The sequence below is a fragment of the Heliangelus exortis genome, chromosome 21 (assembly GCF_036169615.1).
Source record: "Heliangelus exortis chromosome 21, bHelExo1.hap1, whole genome shotgun sequence".
Lineage (NCBI taxonomy): Eukaryota > Metazoa > Chordata > Aves > Apodiformes > Trochilidae > Heliangelus > Heliangelus exortis.
Window position 1 is genome coordinate 4114437 of NC_092442.1, and position 23317 is coordinate 4137753.

At 44.9% G+C, this 23317-nt stretch overlaps 1 protein-coding gene and 1 long non-coding RNA gene across 9 annotated transcripts in view; one reads left to right on the forward strand and one right to left on the reverse strand.

Annotated features, from left to right (window-relative positions):
- The window catches only part of LOC139805976 (uncharacterized), a 42506-nt gene extending 31609 nt beyond the window's left edge, over positions 1-10897 (reverse strand). For both annotated transcript variants that reach the window (XR_011730067.1, XR_011730068.1), the window contains exons 1-4: positions 10598-10897; positions 8298-8405; positions 7352-7437; positions 5790-5963 (exon numbers count right to left, since the gene is read on the reverse strand). This is a non-coding gene — a long non-coding RNA (uncharacterized lncRNA). The remainder of the gene's footprint in view (positions 1-5789; positions 5964-7351; positions 7438-8297; positions 8406-10597) is intronic.
- The window catches only part of COL26A1 (collagen type XXVI alpha 1 chain), a 155083-nt gene that overhangs the window by 123425 nt on the left and 8341 nt on the right, over positions 1-23317 (forward strand). For 5 of the 7 annotated variants that reach the window (XM_071765009.1, XM_071765007.1, XM_071765008.1 and 2 more), the window contains 7 exons: positions 4223-4376; positions 6188-6232; positions 9253-9369; positions 10495-10647; positions 15351-15443; positions 16890-16951; positions 19180-19242. In XM_071765009.1, the coding sequence (XP_071621110.1) occupies positions 4223-4376; positions 6188-6232; positions 9253-9369; positions 10495-10647; positions 15351-15443; positions 16890-16951; positions 19180-19242 (687 nt within the window). Of the gene's footprint in view, positions 1-4222; positions 4377-6187; positions 6233-9252; positions 9370-10494; positions 10648-15350; positions 15444-16889; positions 16952-19179; positions 19243-22261; positions 22307-23317 lie in introns of all 7 variants that reach the window. The other 2 variants (XM_071765004.1, XM_071765005.1) reach the window with 1 other exon arrangement.

Sequence of the window (23317 nt, forward strand, 5' to 3'; positions counted from 1 at the left end):
TTTGAAATCTTTGGAAGTCCAGCTGTTCTTTCCTTGTTTCTAGCACCTACTACTTACAGGACATCAGGAATGCGAGCAGCGGCCGGGTGATGGGAGGAGGAGGTTGTGTTTGTGAAATCTTTTGATGTGTGGGAACAACCAGAATAGGTCTCTTGAAAACCACTAAAAGCCAAAAAAAAGTCCTCTGACACCGAACATCTCAAGAAGATGAAAACCTTCCTCCCATTTCCATTGTCCCTGGCCTGGGCTTTTGATCTGATGCAAGAAATGTGGTATGTGTCTGAAGTTAAGAAAGTTTATGCTGGCAGATGGAAAAGGGGGAGGTGGGTTGAGTAAGCTGGGACTGAGCCTCAGGCACTTAACGCTGATGTCCCTGCTGAGGGCCTTACACGTCAGCAAGCCCTGCAGTGAAGAACCAGGCCGAGAGCCATGGGAGAAGAGCGAGTGCCAGGTCCTGTGCAGAGGTGATCCCAGTGGTGCTGAGGGACTCGACGGGCCCAGGGGTGAGTTTTGCAGGCAGCAACCTCTGCTGCTGGCCTGAGAGCTCCTTGGCCAGCACACTGCATCGTCCCTCCCATGGTCCCTCCATGTTCTCGTGACATCTCCTGCCTCGGGCCGCTCTCCCGCTGCGGTGCTGGCAGGAGACTCTGCCCCACTTCAGCTCTTTCCAACTTTCTGACCCAGTTCAGCTGCATCTGAGAGGTGGGGTCTGGAAACCAGAGACAGGTCCTCATGCTGGTGGGACCTCCGTTGCCAGAGGCTCCAGTTCAGTGTGTCCAGATTCGACTTTTTGCTTCCATGTGTGTGAAAAGACAGAAGCCTGAGTGCTTTGCTGATTTGAGGCCACCTTGTGCAACTCTGCACACCCTGGGGAGGAAAGGCCTTGATGTCTTCTGCAGGGATCTGCCTGGAAACCACAAGCACTGCCCTTCAGCAGGTTCTCTGTACCTGCTCTAGTTGGCTGGGTGACCACCATGGCATCAAAGCATGTCTGTGGTGGCATTAAGATGGTTTCTGCCTCTGGTCTCCATTTTTTTCCTATGAACTTTTGCATTGGAAGTGTGTAGTAGTAACAGAAGTGGGCACAACTTGCCATGAGGATTTCCCATCACTGCCACATGTTGTTCTTCAGTTGGTGTCATCCTCCTCTCTACCTCAACCTTATTGACTAGAAAATACCAAGACTTTAATACTGAGGCTATAATACATTGCACATTTTGCTAATTTGCTTTCTGGCTGTGAGCCTCTGTGGTATCATTTTCCAGCAGTTTACTCAGAGGGCTCGAAACTTTCTTTTTTTGTTTAATGAAAGTGGGAATTCTTCTCCAGTCCCTTGACTACAGCAATGGCAGCCTTAAGAAAAACAGAACGTGACAGAAAATAGATGGATGGCTCCAGTGCTATTGCAATAACGTGTAAGGACCCCCTTTGTGCTATGTGCTGTGCTAGCTTGTGAGAGGACACTCCTTGTTGAAAGAAGTGGAGATGTTGAAAGAGCTGGAGATTTGCAGTGTGACTGAATCCCCTGAATTTTCCTTCTTTAGTTTGGCTCTGCAGATCTCATGGATGTGAGAGCTCTCTTCTTTCTACTTTATTTCTTTTGGGCACTTCTTCCAGTCCTAATCATAAAAACTAGAATTTCTCAGCAGTTTCATGTCTGGAGACTTCCTGACCTCTATCATTTTGTGCCCTGGGAAAATAAACTTGTTACTATGGCTCAAGCCTTAATAACTGCTAAATATATACGGTCAATTTATAAAAGAGCATACTGGGTTATGCTGTGCATGCCATTCCACCTTTTACACATTTATCAGCAGAGCCCTCATTTAAAACATGTTGTTTTAATGAAAAGGATACCATTGCCACTGTTCTGTGTTGATTATGTGGTAACACGTTTTTATTATCACCCATAAAAATGATTTGGAGCTGTTCCACTCCAGATGCAACCTTCAGCAGTGCTGTGCTGGTGCTGCTCATGTCACCCCAAACCCCTGTGCTTTACTGTTCTCTGACCATTGCTGCTTTTGCTTTCATGTCACTCCTTCCCTCCACACTGCTGGGCTGCAACAGATGCTGTCCAAGACAACTCTTCTCTGTCCTTCCATGCAGCAGGAGCCCCCTAACCCTGCCCTGGCTGGAGCCTCTAAAGAGCCACCCCCAGGGTTAGCTCTGCCTCTGAGGTCCACTTGGCAACATCCAGGTGTTTTGCTGGGAAGTAAGAGGGTAATGTAGCAGTATGAAGTGATTCAGAAAACGCACACTCCAGTCCCATGTTAAGGGAAATAAAGCATAATTAAGGTAAGGTGAAAGCCCAAGTGTTTGTTGAACTGATAGAACATTTCCATGCAAGTCTGACACATCTTTGGGCAGAAGCACGGAAGTGCCCGAGACAAATGCAACCAATTCCTTCCTTGCCTGGCACCAGAGAAGTCTGTTGAATAAAAGCATCATGACTTAGTTCCTCTTTGCTTTCTTATTACCCAGAGAGAAGTCTCTGGATCCATGAATAAAGCTCCTTGCACTAAAAGAACAATTCTGCTTGTTTGCAACAGCTGAGGTTCAGTTCCCCTGCACTTAACCTAGCTACAGTTTAATTAGTTTCTGCTTCACCCCTGTCAGGCTGGTGCATTCTGTAGGAAGTTCATCATTTCTGGCACTGCTGCACTACTGGCTTTCACCCTGCCTTGTAATAAATAAGTGATAAACCTTAGAATAATTGCAAGTTAAGAACAAACAAGCAGAGCCAAGTCACTCTCATTTATAATTGCAGTGACTTCATTATGTAAAGGCAACACCGCATGCAAAAGCTGAAACTTGTAGGGATTCAGTGGAAAATTTCAGCTGTGTTCTCTTTTATTTCCCTTCTCCCTAAATCAGTAATTGCTTAGGTGGTTTCCTAAGAGGAAGAGACAGTGCTGTAACAAACCACAGTTTTGCCTTCCTCAAACAGTTTTCCCTTGTAGCTTTGTTCTTGGAAAGCAGACTTTGCTGGAGATGCTGAGTGCTTGGATCAAAATTATCATTCTGGAAACCTCAGCCCTGCTCCTGCCCCATGTGCAGCTACCCTGGGCAGGCAGCTTTGCCAGAGGCACTGATCCAGCTGCTGGGTGGGTGTCAGGGTGCTGCTGCATCCCAGGCAGGGCTCAGGTGGGTGCTGCCCTTGGCCTCTGTGTAGCTTCTGTCCAGCAATTGAGATAAAATCCATGTGCAGCAGAGCACTGGGCTTGGCATGAGGGGCTTTTTCAGAAATCTGTAAACCACTTTTTTGTGCCACTCTTGCCTTGTGGCTGAGAATGTTTCATAAACATTTAGATTAAGATAGAATGTGTTTTTTTTAATCCTAATTTCGTGAAAATTCTAACAAATACTGATTATAAAGTGCCATGCATGTTCCCCTGGGCTTCACTTTAATGGAGTTTGTCAGTGGGCAGAGTTCACCTGGGTCTTCCATCCCTCTGCATCTTGTGAGTGTTCAGGTTTTTTGCAGCCATGTTAAAGGCAAACTTCAAGTTTCATATGGGCCACCAGTGGCCAGGGGAGCACACCTTGATGTGATCAGTGGTCCAAGTCATGCAGGGAAAAGGGGGTCATTTTGCCAAGGAGCTGAGGTTGTAAACAGCCCAAATAGCTCAGGGACACACACACTGGGATGTGGGTTTATTTGAAAGCAGTGTGTTTACAAGGTATAAAACAGTTGTGAGTTTTAATAATATCCTATTACTTCTAAGTAGAGATTTTTGAGGAAATCCACTCCAAAATTAAAGCACTTCACTTCTTTAAAAGCTTCATATTCTCCATCATCTTTAATTTGGGCAGCATCTGTGTTTTGATTTATAGCCTGGGTAACCCTTCCCCTTGTACCAGCTCTCAGTAATTTCTGACCTGATGACTCTAGATCTGAACACATAACCCAGCACTGTCCCCTTTGTCCCCTAACACCAGCTCTGGTGTCTGGTTTCATGCTTCTCACCAGGGGCACAGAGTCTCTCTGCAAGCACTGAAACCCTCTCCAAGGAGGAGGGGAACCTTCCTGCACCTTAATAAAGCATCTTCCTACACTTGTTACTGTGTAAAAAAAACCCCAATGGAGTCTTAACACCAAAACCTTGTCCACATCCTTGTCCCTATTCCCAGCTCCTGCTGTCAAGAAAGAGTTTCAATGGAGACCATGTATGAAACCATCCCACTGACCCTGTTTGCCTTTTCCATGTCCCCTGTCCAGATCCTTCTGCTCGAGGCTGCGGAGCGAAGCCCAGCACTGGAGAACAATCTGCCAATCACTGGGACAACAGCCACCTGGTATGATGAGCTGCTACCAGATGCCTTCCCCCTCCTGAATCCTGGCTCTGTCCTGAGAAAAGCAGTGGGATCTGCTGGTAAGCATAACCTGCTCTTCACCATAGTGCCCGCTCTACAGACATTTTAGGGTAGCTAAAAAGGAGGCCATGGAATTTTTGGAAAGAATTCAAGCTTTTCTGATCCTTCACCCTCAAACCATCCATTTAGCTGCAGCAAACTGGGTGAGATTTCCCCTGGGTCCCTCCCCTCTGCCTGTGCAGGAGATGAGGGTCACTCCTTCACAAAGAGAGGGACTTTTGGCTTTGCTTTTCAGGTCTCTGCCCTTCCTTGAGTTAAGCCAGTGCAGAAAAGGCATGTTCCTGGAAGAAAGCAGCTAAGCTCTGAAACCAAGATATTAAGCTCCATTTTGCCAGCCTTAATGGCCCATTGTTAGCCTCAATTTGTGTTGGCACAAGAATCTACTCAGAGCTGAATTCTGGTCTTGGAAAAGTTAGATTTCTGTTAACCTCAGCAGGGCCACTATGCCTGCCTGTGGCTCAGTGTACATGTCTGAAGTACAAAGACTGGATTTCGAGGTCTGGATAGACTGAAACATTCCTGAGGAAACTCCAGAGAGCCACGGGGATCACAGGGGGACAATTCATCCTCACCTACTGAGTGCTGAACGGTGTTTCCCCAGCTGGGAACAGAGTGGGGAGGTAGAGAGCTGGGGAAGGGGTCACTTTTGGTTTTATTGGGAGGAAAAACTTTCCCATGAATAGCAACATCAGTTGCAGTCTGCATTATATTTTTTAAATTTACCATAAACACAATGGGCTGCTTTATGATCCCTCTTGTGGCATGAACAAAAAATACACTTATGAGAAAATCTCTCTCTGAGCCCACTTGGCTAGACAGATCCCCACGCATTGAATTTCCTTGACCTTGGCATTCTCATTTCAAGATCCCTGCTCTCTGCTTCCAAAGTCCTGTCTGTCAGTGGCTTTGCTTGCTCCCAGAGAAGTTTTTCAGTTCCTTATCCTCCATAGGGTCTATTTTGCCTTTTTTCCTTCCTTTTTTTAATTTTAAATGTCTTTTTTTTTTTTTCTTTTGGTCCAAGCAGATTATTATGGCAGCCCTTCATAACTGCAGCAGACTTGGAGCAACCAGCATAGACCAGATGTCATCCATGTTTATAATTTGACAGGATGCCACAACATAGAGGGAGGTTCACTAACAATATGTTCTGCAAAGCATTTTCAGAACCACAGTGACAGCTGCCAGGAGCTGAATTAAAGCAGTTTCCCCCAGTGTCCATTATATCCTTATTCTGCCTTCTCCATGTCATTTATTTTTGCTGTTGCAGTATCTCTGCACCTGCACTTCATTGCAGTAAAGTCAGTTCAGCAAAGTACTGACTCTGCCCTGTCTACTCACAGTCCTCTCCTCTCAGAGGCTCTGTGCACATGATCATCTCCTTTGCTCAGCGAGGAGCAGCAAGCAACACTCACCCAGGCCTTTGGCTCTGCTGCAAAACAGAACAGATCTTCTGTAGCACTTGCATCAGGCTGACTCCACAGACCGGTACCTTAGAGCTCTGAGCTGGCTGACATCTCTCCAGGCTGAGGTCCAGGAAAACTTGCTACTGTTTATTAGGGAAGTTATTTCTCCTGTGAGTGACAAGGCTGAGAATAGACAATAATTTAAAAGCAATCAGAGCTGTTGAGACAGCTGCACCGCTGGCCTTTCTGATCAGCTTGTTAATCAACAGGATACATTTTACTGAGTATTAAGAAAACATACACACTGCCTGAGCCAGTTGGCAGAGAGAGACCTAATTTTTCATCTTTGTTTTTTTGTTTTGTTCCTTTTTTTTTTTCTTCTTCTTTACCCTGACCCTTTTAATTAGAGCCTAAAGGACACAGAGGTGCAGAGGAGCAGCTGATACCACAGGGTGAGTCAATGGTTTCTGCTATTTCCTGGTTCAAAGCACAAAATGTTGCAATGCCCAGTCCTGCCTGTGATATGTCCCAGAACGCAGAAGGGTCCAGGAGTCCTTAGGGACTGGGAGCCTGACAGATACAGAGAGGCTGGGTTTCCTCTTTGGGTTTTATCTGGCCATGGGATGCTCTTGTCAGTGAGGTGGAACACCAGCTTCATCATCTTTGGGACAATCTCTTCCCCACACAGAAAGGATGAAAAGCCATGGGAGGAAACACCATTATCATCTTACTGGTATTGCCTGCCAGAGGCACTGGGAGCTGCTGGGGATAGTCAGAGCTTTGTTTTGGTAAGCTCCATACAGAGGACACTCTGCTCCTCTACAGAGAAAACCTTGGGGAAGGAAAGGGAAGGTGGTGTGTGGCAGGTTAATGACAGAAAGAAAATCCAGGTCTCTGCACGTCTCATTTGGTCTCCAGCAGCAGAGTGCTCACCCTCTGCTTTTTTATTTAAATATTATTTTCCCCCATGGCTTTTTCTTTCCTATCTGTGGAGGAGAAATACTGGCCATGGGCTTCAGCTCTCTGAAAGCAATGCCACTGCAGCAGAGCTGATTTATGCCAGCTGAAGATTTAGCCTATTAGTTTCCCTCCCTTATTTCCCTGAATCCTTTCCCTCTTTCTTCTCCCTTTTGCACTTGTCTCTTTTAGGCTGGTAACACCATTTGTCACCAGTATGAGCATTTGCCTGACACATTACTCAGTGCTGCTTCTCCTAGTCTTTCCTTTAGCACTTTCCACCTTCAGGGAAGTAAGTGCCACTTTCTGTAAAGCTCTGCTGCAGCAGCATGATTGAGGATGCTAGCAGCAAGTGATTGCTCCTGGTCTGCAGAAGTTCACAGGATTGAGTTATAGAGGTTGAAGTGAAGGATTCAGGCTGATTTATACAAGTGAGGAAATGTTTTCACCCACACTCAGCAGCACTGGGTTGTGCTTGCAGTGTTTCTGCTGCTCTGCCTTCTATGCTGGGAAGAAGTTTCACGTGTTTTGTGGGTTTGGGGAGGGGGCAGAAGCTGTTTGCAGGGCTGTGACCCAATGTTCTTGATCTCCTAAATGGGTTCCTGATCACATACCTGAGCTTGCCAAGTACAGCATCCACTGTCAGGTGAGATCCACTAAAGGAGCCCCTTTGTTCACAAAGAAGTCTGCAGTTTGTGTCCTGTGGGTAAGCAAATTGATCCAAATTAAAACCTTACCTTAATCCCTTGTCCAATACTCAAATTAAATTGGATCTTTATTGATGACTGAATGAAATAAAAGTACAGGCCCACTCTTCCACACAAAGCCTTTGTCAAATCTCATTTCTTCAGTTTGCCCACTTTCACCACGGGTTAGAAATGGATACAATTTATTTTTGTATGAAAAAATAATTTGGACATCTCTCAAAAACGTTAAAAAGAGAGGAAGGGGAATTTTTCAAAGGGGTTTAATTATTGCTTTGTTCTGAGAAATGTAGAGAGTTTGGATGAATGTCTGGGGACACCATTTTGTGCCTCAGTCAGGCTGTCCCACACCTTGAGTGGGAATGAGAGCCAAATGTGGGAGCTGCACATCCTGTAAGCCTTGTTTTTTATTTTGTAGCCCTTTTCCCTCTGGGGCCTGTTGTAAAGGTGTTAGTTGGCCAGCTTGTTCCTTTTTTTCCTTCTCTTCCTCTTTTCCCATACATTCCTCTCCACCCCTACATGCACAGGTTCTGCTGGCACTGCTCTTGGAAGATCCAGTACCTCTTCTGGTACCAGGGAATGGAAAGGAAACTGCTGAAGAGCTTATTAAAACTTTAATTGTGCTCTGCTGGGTTTTGTGATATGTAATGTACAGACTAAAACTTGAAATCTGAGTGTGCTGAACTTTGGACTCAAACAGATCTTCCTTTGGCTTTGTAGCTTGCATCTGCCACTGCTTTCAAAGCCCTTTTGTAGACCAGAAACCAGGAACCTCTGACCCCCCTGGCTCTGACAGTTAATGCCTTTATTGTAACCATTAACCACTTAATCTGAGCAGACAGAACAACTCACCCACCTCTCAAAGGTATTAAAGGCTTCACTGATGTTATCACAGTATTTAAGTGTCTTTCCAAAGCAGCTTCTACTTTTGTGAGCCAGGAGCGAAGTGTTTTTCTGAAAAACACTATAAAATTGCCAAGTGTTGTTATTATTTTGACAGTCTAAAGAAAACAACATTAAGATTTTATTTAGTGTGGTTGGAACCAGTCGCTTTCAGATTACAGATGCTGCCTGCACCTTTCATGGGCTGACTGGGGCTCTGGGTGGACTTGCCAAGAAGCATCCCACTGGGCTGTAATTGCTGCCTCACTGATATTTCCCAAGGGTTTTGCTCAGCACCCTATTCACTGGGGTGAATCTCATTAATTCAAAAGTGTGGGCACATTAATTTCAGTTTGGGATGAAAACTGCTGGTGCACAGCATGCTACACTTGTTAGATGAATGCAAACAGGAAAGAAAAGGGAAACATCTTTGATGCAGGATCTCTGGGTGGTATATACAGAGCAGTCAGAGCAAGTGGGAGACAGGATTTGATTTGCTTTTGCAAATACATTTTGTCTATTTTGATATGTTGGGACTACTGTGGAGCTGACATGTGTCTGGATGAAGCTGGCAAAGGAGAAGCTTGAGAGGCAGGGTTAGGGTTAGGGCAGAACCTGCCCAGGACCCTTCAGACCATGGGAAGGGGAGAGTCTGGGCTCAGTTTATCAGATCCCAGCTGAAGTTACACATCCTGCAGCCTTGTGCTCTAAAATTTCTTTAAAGATTGGAAGAAGAAGAAGAAAACCAAGGTCCAGTCTGGCTCTTGTGCCCTACATAAAGTCAGCTCTTGCCACCAGTATCATCCCATAGACAAGAAGCTGCATTTCTCCCCCTTGCATCTTTGAGTCCCTCTCCTCTGCTTTCTACCTTGCTAAAGACCTCAGCAGTGTCCTAAGCTCCAACTATTTGCCTTTCTGAATGTTTTCAGGGCTGCCAGGACAGGTTGGTCCTCCAGGCCCAGTCGGACCAACTGGTCTTCCAGGACCACCAGGGCCAAAAGGAGAGAAGGGACAACCGGGTGAGAGAGGCCCTGCAGGGCCACCAGGTAAGTCCTGGAGGGAGGGAGGGTTGTGCTACCAGAATAGGAGATGTTTCACTTTATAGAAACAGTCTGTGAGAAGAGATGATAAGAGGCTGGACACACAACATGTTGAGCATCTTCAGTTGGTACTGAATTCATTCCAGTGTATCCCCTGGACACTGAGCAGAAGCAGTGACACTCCCTGGGATTTCTCATGTTTTCCCATCCTGCTCAGGAGCTGTAAGAAACCAGTCTCTGATCTCTCAGCCTCTGGAGAAGAGCATTCCCTGTTTAATCCTCTCACTATGTGCCTGCTTTAACTCCCTTTTTTCTCCACCATTTGTGTCAAGCTGTCAGGTGCCAGATGTCAAACTTACCAACGCTTTTGTATGTGAAGGGACAGGGTTCTGAGGCCATTCTTTCAGACCTCACCCCATTCCTGAGCTTGGAGACTTTCTTCATCCCCAAAATGTTCCTAAATCTTTTGATGAAGGTGGTACTACACAATAGGTGCCAGACCTCAGGCTCTGTGTTTTCTTTGCATCTAAAAGGCTCTGCCTTGTAAATCTGAGCTCAGGAAAGATCTGAAACTTGGAATGTGCCTTAAACATGAGAGTGGCCCTGAGCACTTTTTGGCATTTTCTGGCAATCTGTCAATGGCTGCAGTCTGGCCAAGGATGTGTCTGTCTTTTGGTTTCTCAGTTTGCAGCACAGAGCCTTGCAGCCCAGCAGGAAGCAGCACTGGTCTGCTGCTGGCCTGACTGGGTTTCTGTGCTGCTCTCTGTGCTTTCCTGGCAGTGAGGGGACACACAGGGGTGTGTGGAAGGGAAGAGAAAGAGCAGTGCCTGATTTCATGCCTCACTGCCTTTAGTTACTTGCTCAGCCTCAGGGAGGGGGAGAAATTTTACTCTTTGATTAATTAAATTTCTCAGCACCTTTGAGCCAAGTAAAGCTTTCTGCTTTGCAGAGGGAGATGCTAAATGCAAATAATGGGAAATTGGGAAGCTGTTCCTATTTCTCTGTACAGCCCTAATTCCCACAATTACAGTTGAGGACAGAAATTCTTTGTCTTCTTACTGCCTTTTTACACAATAGCATCATTGGCACATCATCAAATACCCTAACACATCCTCTCTTGCTTCTGCACAGGGCTGTTGGGACCTCAAGGACCAAGAGGACTTCCAGGAGAAACAGGGATCCCTGGTCCCCCAGGTCCTCCAGGACCACCAGCCACCCCAAGCCTCCCTCTTACCTTCCAACAAGGGGTTCTCTACTCACTCCAACCCACAGCAGAAAAAGAAAGTAAGTTTCCTTCTCTGTTGATGTTTTTTTCCCAGCACAGTGGGAAGGCATGGAGCAGCTCAGCTCTTCCCACCAGGGCCCAGCCTTCTCAGAGAGCTTCCTCCATCATGTGAGTCTCTTGGAAGTTCCTGTTCAGGATGAAACATGTAAGACTTGGAAGCTAGAAGGGTTCACCTCTCCCACAAGAGGAACTAAGTGACTGATCTTCTAAAACCATCAGTGAGAAGAGGGTTTGGGGGATTTATGGTTGTTCCCAGTGGCTGTTTTTTTTGGGTTCATCATAGCTTTGAGGAGACAACTTGGTGTCCTTTAAGCTTCCATCATAAATAGCTGCTCTGAAGAGAAATGACAGAGCTCAGGTAGCAACACTTGAGAGACAAGTGGGTTAGAAGTAAAGCTTGTGGCCCATTAGGTGCTGGTGCAATGGAACTGTGCTGGTGAGAGACCTCTTGGTGCCACTGCTGTGGGGTCACAGTAGCATCAGCATTATAGCCCATCCACACAAAACACAGAACTAGGGACTCCAAAGCCCAGATCAAGACCGATATATTCCTTCCCTGTGACTGCAGTGTCAGTTTCTTTGAGCCTATGGTGATTTAAAAATATATTTATTTGATTTGTGCTGCACATGGTGAGAAAAGGCTTTCTAGGAAAGGCACACCACACTTTTATCTGAGTGCTCTCAGATTTGGGCTTGATTCTTCTGGTCCAGTCTTGTGTAGCTGGCATCTAATAATGATAAAGCAGAGCTCAGCTGTGTCTGCACCTGGCTCTGGAGTCCTGGAGCCCTGGCCCTGTCAGTCTCCCATCTCCATTCCCTTGTGCATCTTCCCCAGCTCATCTGCTCAGGTCCTGCTTCAAAGCTCAGTTTTATTGGTTACAGCCAAGGATTAATAACTCTCCCTGTGTCTGACAGTTTTCTAGCTCTCCTTTCCCTTCCACCCACTTTGCTCTCCAGACTTCTTTTCCCAGAAGTGAACAGATGTATTTTTAATATGGGAAGAATTTCAACAGCTCAGTTTCATATTCAGTTGTTCAGAGCATATGGGCAGGATGAAATTAATTGTGGTTCAAAGCTAAGATTTTCACAAAATGTAGATTGAATGCTGAAATCATGAGCCTTGTAACCAGACAGTTTTACATTACAGTCACCTCACTGCCTTACAGATGACACCAAGTGGTGCCATTCAGCATTCAGCCTTGTATTCCAAAGGATCCTTATGGATGGTTTGGGTGCTGCTGCTGCCCCTTCCTTCCAACCACCCTTTAAATTAAACTCTTTCTTGCAAAGCAAGTGGATAAGTTAAAAGTGTATGAAGGCATTGGTTTCATGACCTTCACAGCTGATGTGTGAGAAGGTTTTGTCCCAGAATGGGAAGTGGATAAATGTCTGTATTGACACTTTCACCACTGGGCAGCAATAGGTTCCCACATGGATTTGGAAACCCTGAGTAGTTGGTGGCTGTGATATCCCTGGTGCAGTCCTGTACTCCTCCTCCATACCTGTGATGGTTTACAGAAATATCACAAAATATTATGACAATTTTCCTCATTTATTTCTTAATAAAAGTCTTGCTGCAAGTTATGTGGTCATGATAAAGTTATGGCAATACCAAGGTGATTTTTTTTACAAAACTTTACCATTTTGCTTATATGTAGGCTGATTTTGCCTACCCCAGCTTGGTGGAAAACTGATCCTCTACAATCAGTAAGACTTAGCCTTGCAATTTGTGGGCAGATTTTAAAGGGTTTTTTGTTTTGTTTTGAATGGAGCACATCTGAAAACTATAAGCACAAGATTCCAGCTGCTGTCAGCAGAGGGAAGCATATTCCTGGTAAAGGGCATGTGCACCCACATGAGATGAGATGAGAGAAAGCTGTATCAGATTATTAGTAGTAGTGCAGTGTTTGGTTCTGCCTGAACATGGTCCATGCATGTGCCTTTATTAATCACAACAAGTTCCTGTTGGCAATGTTTATCAGCAGGCAGAAGCCAAAAATGGGGAGACAAATATTTTCTCACAGTTTCACTGTGCTGTGGTAAAGAAATTGGTCCCAGTTGTCTCCCCCCAGATCAGGTAGCAGAAAGAAATTAAGACAGGATTACTTCATTTCCATCCTGTCTCAACAAATCAAGCCTATAATGGGGGATTTTATCCCTTAGTCAGAAACATTAGAAGCTGAGCTGCCATACCCCACTGCTGAGGCTGCTGTGCAAGGATCACTTGCTCCTTCTGCCACTTAAAAATGAGGGAAATAGGGTCTGTGGTCTGGAGTCAGCTCAGTCCTCTTTCTCATGCTAAAGGCAAGACATTTTTTGGAGAAAAGTAAGAGAAAAAACCCACAACTTTCACTCTGTTAAAGGCTTCGTTTTCTTACATCTCAAAGATTTTGTTTTGCAGAGCTATATGAGAGAACATTAACCTATTTTGTAGGGAGAGCAAAGAGAAACTGAGGCACAGCAGATTTGTCTGTGTGCCCAGCATGTCATGGGTGAACAAAGGCCCAGAGCAGAGAATTGGGAAGTGCTGTGCCAGTGCCTGCTGCCCTGTGTAGCCTCTCCTGAGGATGGGAGAGCAGAGCAGAGGAAGCAAAAAGAAAGGACAGGATGGAAAGAATTGGGTTTGCTTTATAAAACCATCCCCACTGCTTTCAAAGCTGTCTGGGCCTGTGCCTCTGAGATGCTTTTGCCACTCTGGCTGGGCAAGTCACACTGCCTCATTCAGGGCATTTTTGTCCTGTTTCAGATTTTCCCTTCCCAGGATGTTTGTGCCTTCTTCCAGAGAACATGGGCTCTCCTACCTGCCCGGGTCAGACTGGTTGTGCTTGTCCTCTCGGTTTGGCCAGGAGTTGGAAAGCTCCTGGAGCAAGTTGTGTGTCAAGGTCTTCTCAAATGAGGCAGAGTTGTTTGCCTTTTGCTTTGCTGTATCCAGAAGCACTTCAAAGAAAATGCAGCCCCTGAGCCCAGCAGAGCCTGGCTCTGTGCAGGAGAAGGCTGAAAAGGGAAGATTCCTGCTGGAGCTATTTTGTGGCTGCTATAACAACTTCCAGCTGCCAGAGCCCCAGAATGTCCCCCTGTTTATAAGGAGAAGGGAGTTTTATAGGGATGTGTGAGTTCTTCCTGCTGCTTTATGGGAAGATGGAGAGAGTCCCTTAAAAAATGTGAGGGTTTTGCTTTCACACACTTTAATTCCATTTCATTCAGACTGTGTTTCATTCAGAGCTCACCCTGGAAGGAAACCTTGATGTGAGTTTTGCCTGGCCAGGCAGCTGAGGAACATTTCCTGTATGTCCATGCTCCTGTGTTGCAGAGGCCAAATCCAGAGCTACTGAGCTCAAGGGCTTGTTGAGCAGAGCTCTCTTCCATGTCACAATTGTGGAATCACCTTTCATAAATAACTGAATCAAATGTCAGAATGGGTGGGTTTGTAGGAGTTACTCTGTCATCCTAACAATGTGCCATTTAGCTGGAATGTTTTATAACCCTAATCTTTATCCCTGGCTTACCTCCAGCACTAGTTAAATCCTGGCTGTTTGCAGCCCATCCTCTCCCCCTCTCAGTGGATGTGCTTTTGATTTTTGTTGACCACTTGTTCTTTAAAAACAAAAGGCTCAGCAATTGTTAATGCCTTCACTGCTGTTCAGTGCTCATTTCCCAATTTCATCTTGCTCCCAAGCCGTGATGGATTTTGACATGGTCAAATAAAACTCAAATTAATTGGATTACACACTTCACTTGGGTACCTTCTGAACATGAAAACAGTCTCGGTTGTTTTGTTTCAGGGCTGTGAAGAAGGGAAGATGGATGGGGTTAGCAACAATAGTCAAAGAAATACCTGTTTGCATTTAGGGTTTAGGCACGAAATTTGGTTTTCAGAGGCATCTGGGTTAGATCTTGTGCTGTTCTGCTGCCAGGAAGGCATTGCAGGGATGTACTGTCATCCTTGGCAGTTTAAGAGATTTCAGTTTTCCCTAGGAACTGCTTTCAAATAACTAGCTTGAAAGCCCTCTCTGTCATTGCCAATGCTCCAGAAGTTGAAAAAGCTTCATAATGTGTCTGCTAACATTTCTGGAGATTTCACCTCATGTCCTTTGGGCTGGGCTCTGCAGAGTAAGCAAACACCCTTCTGATCTTCCTGGTGTCACTTGGTATTTGCATCACTGCAGCAGTGAGACATTTGCAGTCTTCTGCAAAGGGTTCCCCAGAATTTAGCTGTGATGGGTTAAAGGATGGGTGAAAGGAGGAAACAGGAATGTATCTGAGGTCACGGGCAGGAGGAGATGGACATTATTTCTGCATGGTGGCCTCCAGCTAGGGAAAACGTGGATTGTTCATAGGGTTTGCTACCTCAGTGACCAGGAGCCAACTTGTTAATCCTGGTTAAGTGCAACAGGAAAGTTGTTGGTTCAGTTCTTGCTGTGCATTGCAGAGCTTTGGCAGCCAAAGGCAGGATTCTGTAGGTTCTGTAGATTTTTGCTAGAAAGGACTTTTGCATTACCAGAGGCCAGAGGAGCAGCTTTGAAATTTTGGGGTATGCAGCCTGTGCCCTTGGACAGCAAAGGGCAATTGCACCTAGAGCCTGAATTTTGCATCCTGAAGCACTGTCTGCCCTTGGCCAGCAACGGGCGCCAGAGGATTTTGGAGAGGAGGTTCCTGCTGGGCCTGGGCAGCTCGGCACTCACTGCTCTGCTCTTTAACACAGACGGAGAACCCCAGCTGGCCTCCACCATCATAGACACCATCATGGCTGGCCTGCCAGGACCACGGGGAGCCCCGGGCCCGGTGGGGCCTCCAGGTAATAAACTCAGTTGTGTTGTAATGATGGGGAAGAAGGGCAAAAGAATTTTCTGCTGGAGGAGGAGGTCTGGGGGATGCCTGCAGGGAAACCAAGTGGTCCTTACTGAAGGGGCAAGAGAACAGTGGGTCCAGGAGTGGGAAGGGTGGCAAGAAGTAACCAGGTTTCTCACCTGGTTCTAGTGGCAGAGTGTTTTACCTTTGACAGGACACCTCTTGAGAAGGGAATTAAAGGCTGCCTTTCAGAATGGGTTGCCCAGTGAATTTCTTTATGAGGGCAAATGTATTCTTACCCTTGCTGTGATCCTGTCCTGTGGCTTTAGAGGCAGGGTCTGGCCAGCTGCTCTGATATCTGTGCAGACTTTGGAGATGGTCTGAGCTATTTCTGATTGTCACCAGTACAGCTGAAATCAGAATCTGGGATGAAAATTCAGTGGCAAGTCTTCTTTTTCTCCGTGCTGATGGGTGGCTTAAATGATAGTATTCTTGCAAACATCAGCACTTCCCTGTATGGTGCAGATTTAGGAGTGAACTCACATTAACTGCAAAAAAAAAGGCTTTTCCTTTCATTATAAGGACATTTCATTCATCCTTAAATTCCTTTTATTCTCTGATGTTAGCATTTATATGGTGCATTCATGACTGAGGCTGATTCAGCTGTACTTGTATGTTGTGTCCACATTGTTTCATCTCAAGGGTTGTGACAACTAAAGCAGAGAGGTGTATTGCTAAATTCAGACTGAGCAAATACCCTCTCTTCCATTTGCAGGTATAATTTAACAGCTACTGCTGAGATATAATTGTTTTTCCAAAAGGAATTAACCTGCTAAGTGACTGTGTAAAACAAGCTGACCTGTTTAGACAGTGCTGGACTCATCCTGGAATCAGGCTCTTCTGCTGTGCAGTTTTTAAAAGAGTTTATTGCCACTAGAGTGAACAAAGAACAGGAGAGAGCTTTGCTTTGCCACCATCAGCCTCTCAAGTCCAACCCCATCACCTTCATGTTCATCATTAACTTTCTGAGAGCACTGGAGGCAGATGGCAGCAGCTCCTGGACTGCCCTTGCCACCTGTGAGACTGTAAAACAGCAGCTGCAGTATGTAGAGGTTTCTCTGACGTGGGTATTTCAAGGATCTCAGATCCTTAAGTTTTCTCAGAAGCTGTTGTTTTAAAGAATGGAAATGCAGGCTCTTACTGACATCCTTCCTGCCCAGTTTTCACCTTTTTTTCCTCCCAGAGCTCTAACATCTTCCCGAGGGCACAGGTATTGCATCAGGATAGGGGGATCCAATATCCAGTGTGTGATGAAGCTCTCGTGCTGTAGTCCTGTGACTGATGAATGGCTCTGACCCATTGAGAGACTGAGCTAAGGAAGTGCATGTGTTTGGAATTTAGGGTCCTTTTTCTAAATCTGCTTAAAATTGTTCCAAATTATGCTTCCCACCAGGGCCACCAGGTGCATCAGGACCCAAAGGGCCACCAGGACCCATCGGAGCCCCGGGATCACAAGTAAGGTGTTTAAATGCTTTGAGGCAGAGGAGGTTTAGGTATGAAGCATCTCCTCATTGCACAAAGAGAGAGGAGTTCCTCAGCCTTAGATCTGATGTTTGTTCCCTGTGAGATCCCCTGATTTTAATACCTTTTCACTCTGAATTGTGTTGAGAGGTTGAAATGGTTGTGCTTTCTGCATTTTCCCTTCATCATAACAGCAGAGCTTGCTGTTGCTGTGTCAAAACATTTTGGCCTGAGCTGATGCAAAGGATTTGACGTGGGCTTTACTAACACAGTGACAGAAGAATACTGTGTTTCCTGTGGAACAGAGAAAAAAAACACAAAATGCATCAATGGGAATTCACCAGTTCACCAAAGTGAATTTGTTAAGCACTTTCTATTGAAGAAAAAAAATGATCACATATTCCCATGAATTTGATTATTTATTGATACGAAAAAGTGGGAGATAAACTCAAAATATTTGAGTATGATAAACTCACTCAAATAATTTATGATAGGAGAAGAGTAAAGTACTCACATGGATGGAAAAAGGTGGTTAAATGGGAAGAAATGAAGTCATGATGAATAGTGAACTGCCAAACTACTCGAAATTGTGGCTGGCTGGCACAAAGGGATTCCAGTTTTGGGAAGAGATTACATAAGGTGGAGGTAAACCAGTCACATCAAATATTTCAGAAGAATCTAACACAACTAAAGAGGTAAAAGCTAAGAGCACAGAGAGAGACAAAGGTTAACTCAGCTGAGGGATGTAACTTAGAACCTGGTAAGAAGAGGTTTGGAATTGCTAGATATTAGAGAAAGGAGATTTTGCTATGTATTTATTCATCAGTTTGAAGAAGCAATGGGCAGCAGGTTAGTGAAATTTTGCCAGTGTAACAGAATCATTTCAATTAGTGAATGCTCTGGAGAACAATGAGAAACTCCAGATAGATGTGAACACAGTGGGAAATTTGGCAGCAAAATGACAGATGCAGTTTAACATGATTAAACATAAGGTAATTCACAATTCATAAATAGGTTCTGTAGTAGAGTCTGGCTTTTTAACATGCAGCACTATAAATTTTTATTTATTTTTTTTTTTTACAATAGATTTGTGAGATTCAGTGTTCTTGAGCATCCCTGTGTAATAACACACTGAAAATCACTGTTGAGAGCTGTCAAGGGCAAAGGATGCTTACAGACATTAAGCTTTGTTCATGCTGCATGTTTGACATGGGGCCAAGGCTGGCTGGTGCCCTGCCTTTTTTGGTAGCCCTAAGCTCACCTCCTGAATCAGACCTGAGGTTCTGACTCTCTCACTGCAGGCAAGGAGCAAGATGTTAATGGTGAGCACTACTGCTCCCCTCCTTTGGACCCTGGAAACAATTCTGTCCTGTCTTGTTGGGCCACTAAACCAGATGTTGAGGCTCCTTGCAGCTGTTTCTCAGGAGCCCATTTCTCTGGGCAGTGAGAGACAGGGGGTTCTGAGGGCTCTTGATAAGCAGATGGATTGAAATCACCAGCAGCCTGGAGTGGAGCAGTGGTCTCTTGAGATGGAAAATAGTACCTTGCATATGGTCGTGGGGAGCTGACATGCTGAATATAAACAATGTTGTTCTCTCCCTGTCTGGTTTACAGCTGTGGCTTTGCTGGGTGGATAAGTTAAGAATTTGGATCAATTTCTGCAAAGCAGTTCAATTAGTAGCAATCTGGAGACTCTCTGCCCTTCTTATCCGTTGGTGACTGCTTTATAGATTTACTCAACCCAGGGAGCAAAATTATTAGTAGAGTTTGGGCTTAATTTGAAAATTGTTTATTAGGGTGAATGAATAGCTTCAAAATAATTTCCACTGCATAATCCAATTAATTTTCAGGTATGTATGCTTACTTATGCCACCCACTGAGGCAATTATGAAGAAGGAAAGTAGTGGGGATTTTTAAGCTAACCATGCTGTCTATTACTTTCTTCTTGGTAACTGAGAGCAAGACCTATCCTGTCACACTGACCCCTTAAAATGTTACATCAGTAGCTTGCAGTGCAAAAAAACCAAAATAGAGGAATATGCAGAAACTATAGGTCACAGGCTAGCTGCAAACAGAGCTCCACTGTTCTTGCTTGAGGGTAAAGAGAATCCATCCCAATTGCTTAGTGGGTGTATGAGGTTTTCAGGATCTGAGGATTCACTACACCTACACAAAGGGTGCACAGTAGAAATTAATCCCTTCTCATTCTGCATCTCTTCTAGGGCTTACCAGGCTCTCCAGGACAACCCGGACCAAAAGGCTCCAAAGGAGACAGAGGAGAGAGGGTAAGGTTTTACAGACACACAGAGGCTCCCACCAACCCTGGGCTGCTGCCCCAGGAATTACAGACACCACAGCCCTTCCACATTCTGTGGGACTGCACTCATCAGTGATGTTAAATGCAGAGTTTCTAGGTCTTCTGCAAGGTTGGCTGTACAGATAAAGGGTTGGATTGCTTGCAAAGTCTGGTGTTCCCCAGGGAGTTTCAGGTACCAAATCCATGGTATAGAAAGGGTTGTGGAGCCCAACTTTCTTCTGCCAACCAAAGCTCTTTAGTGTTGAGGATTTTGGATGGAGTAACTGAACTCTTTCTTTTGTGGAAATAAGGCAGTAAAAGCTTGTCAGACTTTTCCTGAACTGAAGCCAAATGTCAAATGATGTTCTTTAGTACTTTTAGAATTATTGGAATTATGTTCTTAATATGTGTATGTGCTATACTTTAGCCCTTTATGGTTGTCAAGTGCTAATAGCTGAGTGTAAATAGAAGGGCTTTTTGAATGTTATTTGGTGAAATGTAGGGATTACCAGAAAAATCTAACAAGAATATAAATGTGCCAGATTGCCAGTCCAGCATTCAAGCAGTTTGAAGCATTTCAAAGTGACATTTGGGCCTTCAGCTCCTTTTGTTCCTCTGACTTTCCAAAAGGCCTTTCAGATCTCCTCTGAGAGACACTGGGAATGCAAAATCATTTGAGAATTTGTGTGTAGAGAATCATTGAGCAATTAGATCTGCAAAATGTAGAACTGGGCCCAGATAACTCTGGATGGAGCTCCTAGTGTGGAGCAGAGTCAAAGAAAAGAAAGAGGAGAAGAGCATTGCTTGGTACCTCTAAAATGCTGGATGTCTGCAGTGATGGCTGCATTGCCACACCCTTGTGTTTCTGGGGCTAGAATTTAAGGTCCTGATAGAGAGCAAAACCCTAACTGATGAGATTTCAGCACAGGGTACCTGATTACACTTTATTACATGTTAATTTTCAGTTATAAAACCAAAAACTGTGGTATAAGGCAAAGTGTCAAGCTGCTATCCAGGACACTGATAAGAACCCTCAATGATTTGTTTAACATTTTGGGTTAGTTTGTGGTTGACTGTATTGCTAAAACTATCTTTACTTGGAAGCTTTGTTGCATTGTGTTCATTCAGTACAGACAAACCCTTCAGACTTGGTTGTGTTCCCTCCTGGTTAGACATTCAAAATTGTAACTCTCCTTCTATGTTTGTGACAAATGAGACTTCCAACTAGGAAAATATCCTACTAAATAGAAAAAATAAATTGTATTTCCAGTCTTCTTTCTGTTAGGATGGAAAAAGAAGCCAATTGCTTTTTCTGGCAGAATTTGTGTAGGTTGTTCTGTGTGCTTTTTGTCTTTTGTGAGTGTGGATTTGAATGCTGGTTTTGACAGCTACAGGCTGCAATTTTGGGTTTGGTGGATACAAATTAGGGTGAGCTTTACACAGACTGCAGGAGCTGTGCAGCTGTGCAGAAGCAGAGGAGGGTTTACATTATCTAGTGAGATTTGAGAAAATGTTATTATACATTCTTCCTGCTTAATCTCAGAAAGAACAGATGTAAAAGAGACCTGAAGCAGTCTGAGCACATCCTCTGGATGGCACATCAGCCTCTCTTCATCTGATTCTTCCCCAGTGCCAGGGAGGGATGAGCACATCATCTCCAGGCAGCCTGCAGAGGTACAGCTAGCAAGGGCCTGGGAGAAAAGATACTTCTAACATCCAGCCTAAATATCCTTTGATCCCTTTTAAGCTGCTAACATCCTTTCTGTTCCTCCTGGACACAGAGAACAGCCCTGTTTGTGTGTTTTGACTGCACTGCTACACCTCCTCTCTGTGATTTTCCTCTTGCCTGTGCTTTTTCACAGGCTTTCCTCCCTCCAGTGCAGGATGCAAGTATTTCCCTTTGAAGATGCTCAGAGCACCTGACAAACTGGGCCTTCCTCCCAGTGCTCTCCATGTTGCTCCAGGCCTAGGTCTCGTGCTGGCTGGCTGCTCACCAAGCACTACCCAGCTCTCCATGGGCTCTTGTAGTTTTTTAGATGCCCAAAGCTCATTGTTTTTTTACACAGAGCAGTTTGATGGACACAGTAACCAAGCAGCTCTCTCTCTCTCGGGAGATACTACAAAAGCTGCTGTCAGCTAGGCAGTTTTTTTAGGGAAAAAGGATGGGTTTGTTTCTGTGCATGTCTAGAGAAGAGCCAGGTTAAATATGTGGTTGTTTCATCAATGGATTTCTAAAGATGCTTTTAAATTTGGCTGCTTCTATCCCAGCTCCTGCTTTCTCATGAAATAATCTATAACTGTTCTCATGGTCAGGAATTCTGCCCTGCTCCAGTGTGGGAAACCAGTGCTGCAGAGGAAAATGGGAAAAGAGATGCTCAGATCCTCAGTGTGATGGCATTTCATTCCTCCCCAGACCAACACATACCACTTCTAACTGTTCCTCTTCATGAGAACAATGTGAAAATTAGCACAGCAAGAAAAAGAAACCAACCAGACAAAATACTGTAGGTGTATTTTGATCAGTAGCTGTTGGGGTTAGCACAGGGATGTGTGTGTGGAGCAGGAGGAAGATTAAATCAGTGCTCTGTGGGAGTCCTGGGCTCTGTTTGCTGTCTGGGCCATCAGTTTTACTAGAGGGAAGAACGTGGTATCTTTGTAAGAAGTCTATCTCCAGCCAAATTCCTTCCTGCTATAATATAACTGACTGCTGTAAAGTTTAAAAACTTACTAATCGTGTTACTGAGAGGGAACTGAGTTGAGCAGCTCTCTATCAAACCAAAGCTCTGCAGAGCGTGATGGGATTTGGAGCTGGTACCTGACAGAGAACCATGAACCCCCCCCCTTTTTCTGTCTCCAAGTGCTCATGTCAAAAGAAAGGAATTTTTTTTTGTATTATCCCAAGTATAAGGTTTTTCATTAAGCCTGCTTAATTCCACTAGTAAAAATTACACTATGTTCTTGTCAAATGGAAAAATATCTCCTAATGACACTTACTTTATTTTCAACAGGGGCAAGCAGGTCTGACTGGAGAGAGGGGCATTAAGGGATTTCCTGTAAGTGATGAACTCAGATGGGTTTGGTGCCTGCCTGGTGCCATAAAAACCACCTAGCTGGGCTGCAGCTGGTTCAGCCAGCTCTCTCAGATCCAATGCTTAGGTCAACTATCTCCAGAGCAGATGTTTGTTCAATGGGTAACCTCACCATAACATATTCCTCTGCAAATGAGACAGTGTCCCTGCACAGTGCAGAAATGCTGTGCTCAGGACTTTGCTTTGCTTGCAGAACCTCTCTAGCCAAGCCTTGGCAGGCAGAAGCCCTCTCCCTGCCCTAGGAGCTTCCTGCAGTACTGGAGCCCCAAGGTGGGCAGTATGAAAGAACACAAAGTCTATCAGCTGCTCTCAACTTGCACCTTGGTCTTCCAAGCTGAGCTGGGAACCTTTTAATGAGATTGAGATATCTGCAAATGACTTTTTGTCAATACCACAACAGAAGCACATGGGAGATGCTGGCACTGGTACACATGGGTAGGGTGCAAACCAAACAGTGGAGATGAAGATTGGCTGAAAGTAAGCTAGTAGAGTAAGCTGGGTTGTTTTTGGGGGTTTTGGGGTGGTTTTTTTTCGGCTGGGAGCATCCAGAGAGGTTCTAGGTCCTCTGGGAGGTTTCTTTTCTCTCTTCCTTAATTCCACCTCACCATTTTGTACCATTTACACAACCTTTCCTTCAGTCCTTCCTCCGATACCCATCCCTCCTTTGCAACTATCTCAGCAATCTCCAGCAAGTTTGTGGAGCCCTGGCATTTCCACTCTAGTTTATTCATCAGTCTGTTAGCCTTTTCCCCTGTTGTATGTCTAGCTTGTCCTTGTCATCTAGTCCTCTAGAAATGCATGAAATTCCTGGTTAGAGGGAACATCAGACCTGTGTTCACAGCACATAGGGATCTTTGTTCAAGAAAACCATCTTCAGAGCATCTTCAGAGGCAGAAAGTGATGTGACTAATGAATAAAAGCAGAATGGAGGATTTTATGTTCAAAGAGGAACACGTGCATGTTTGAGGGAGGGGA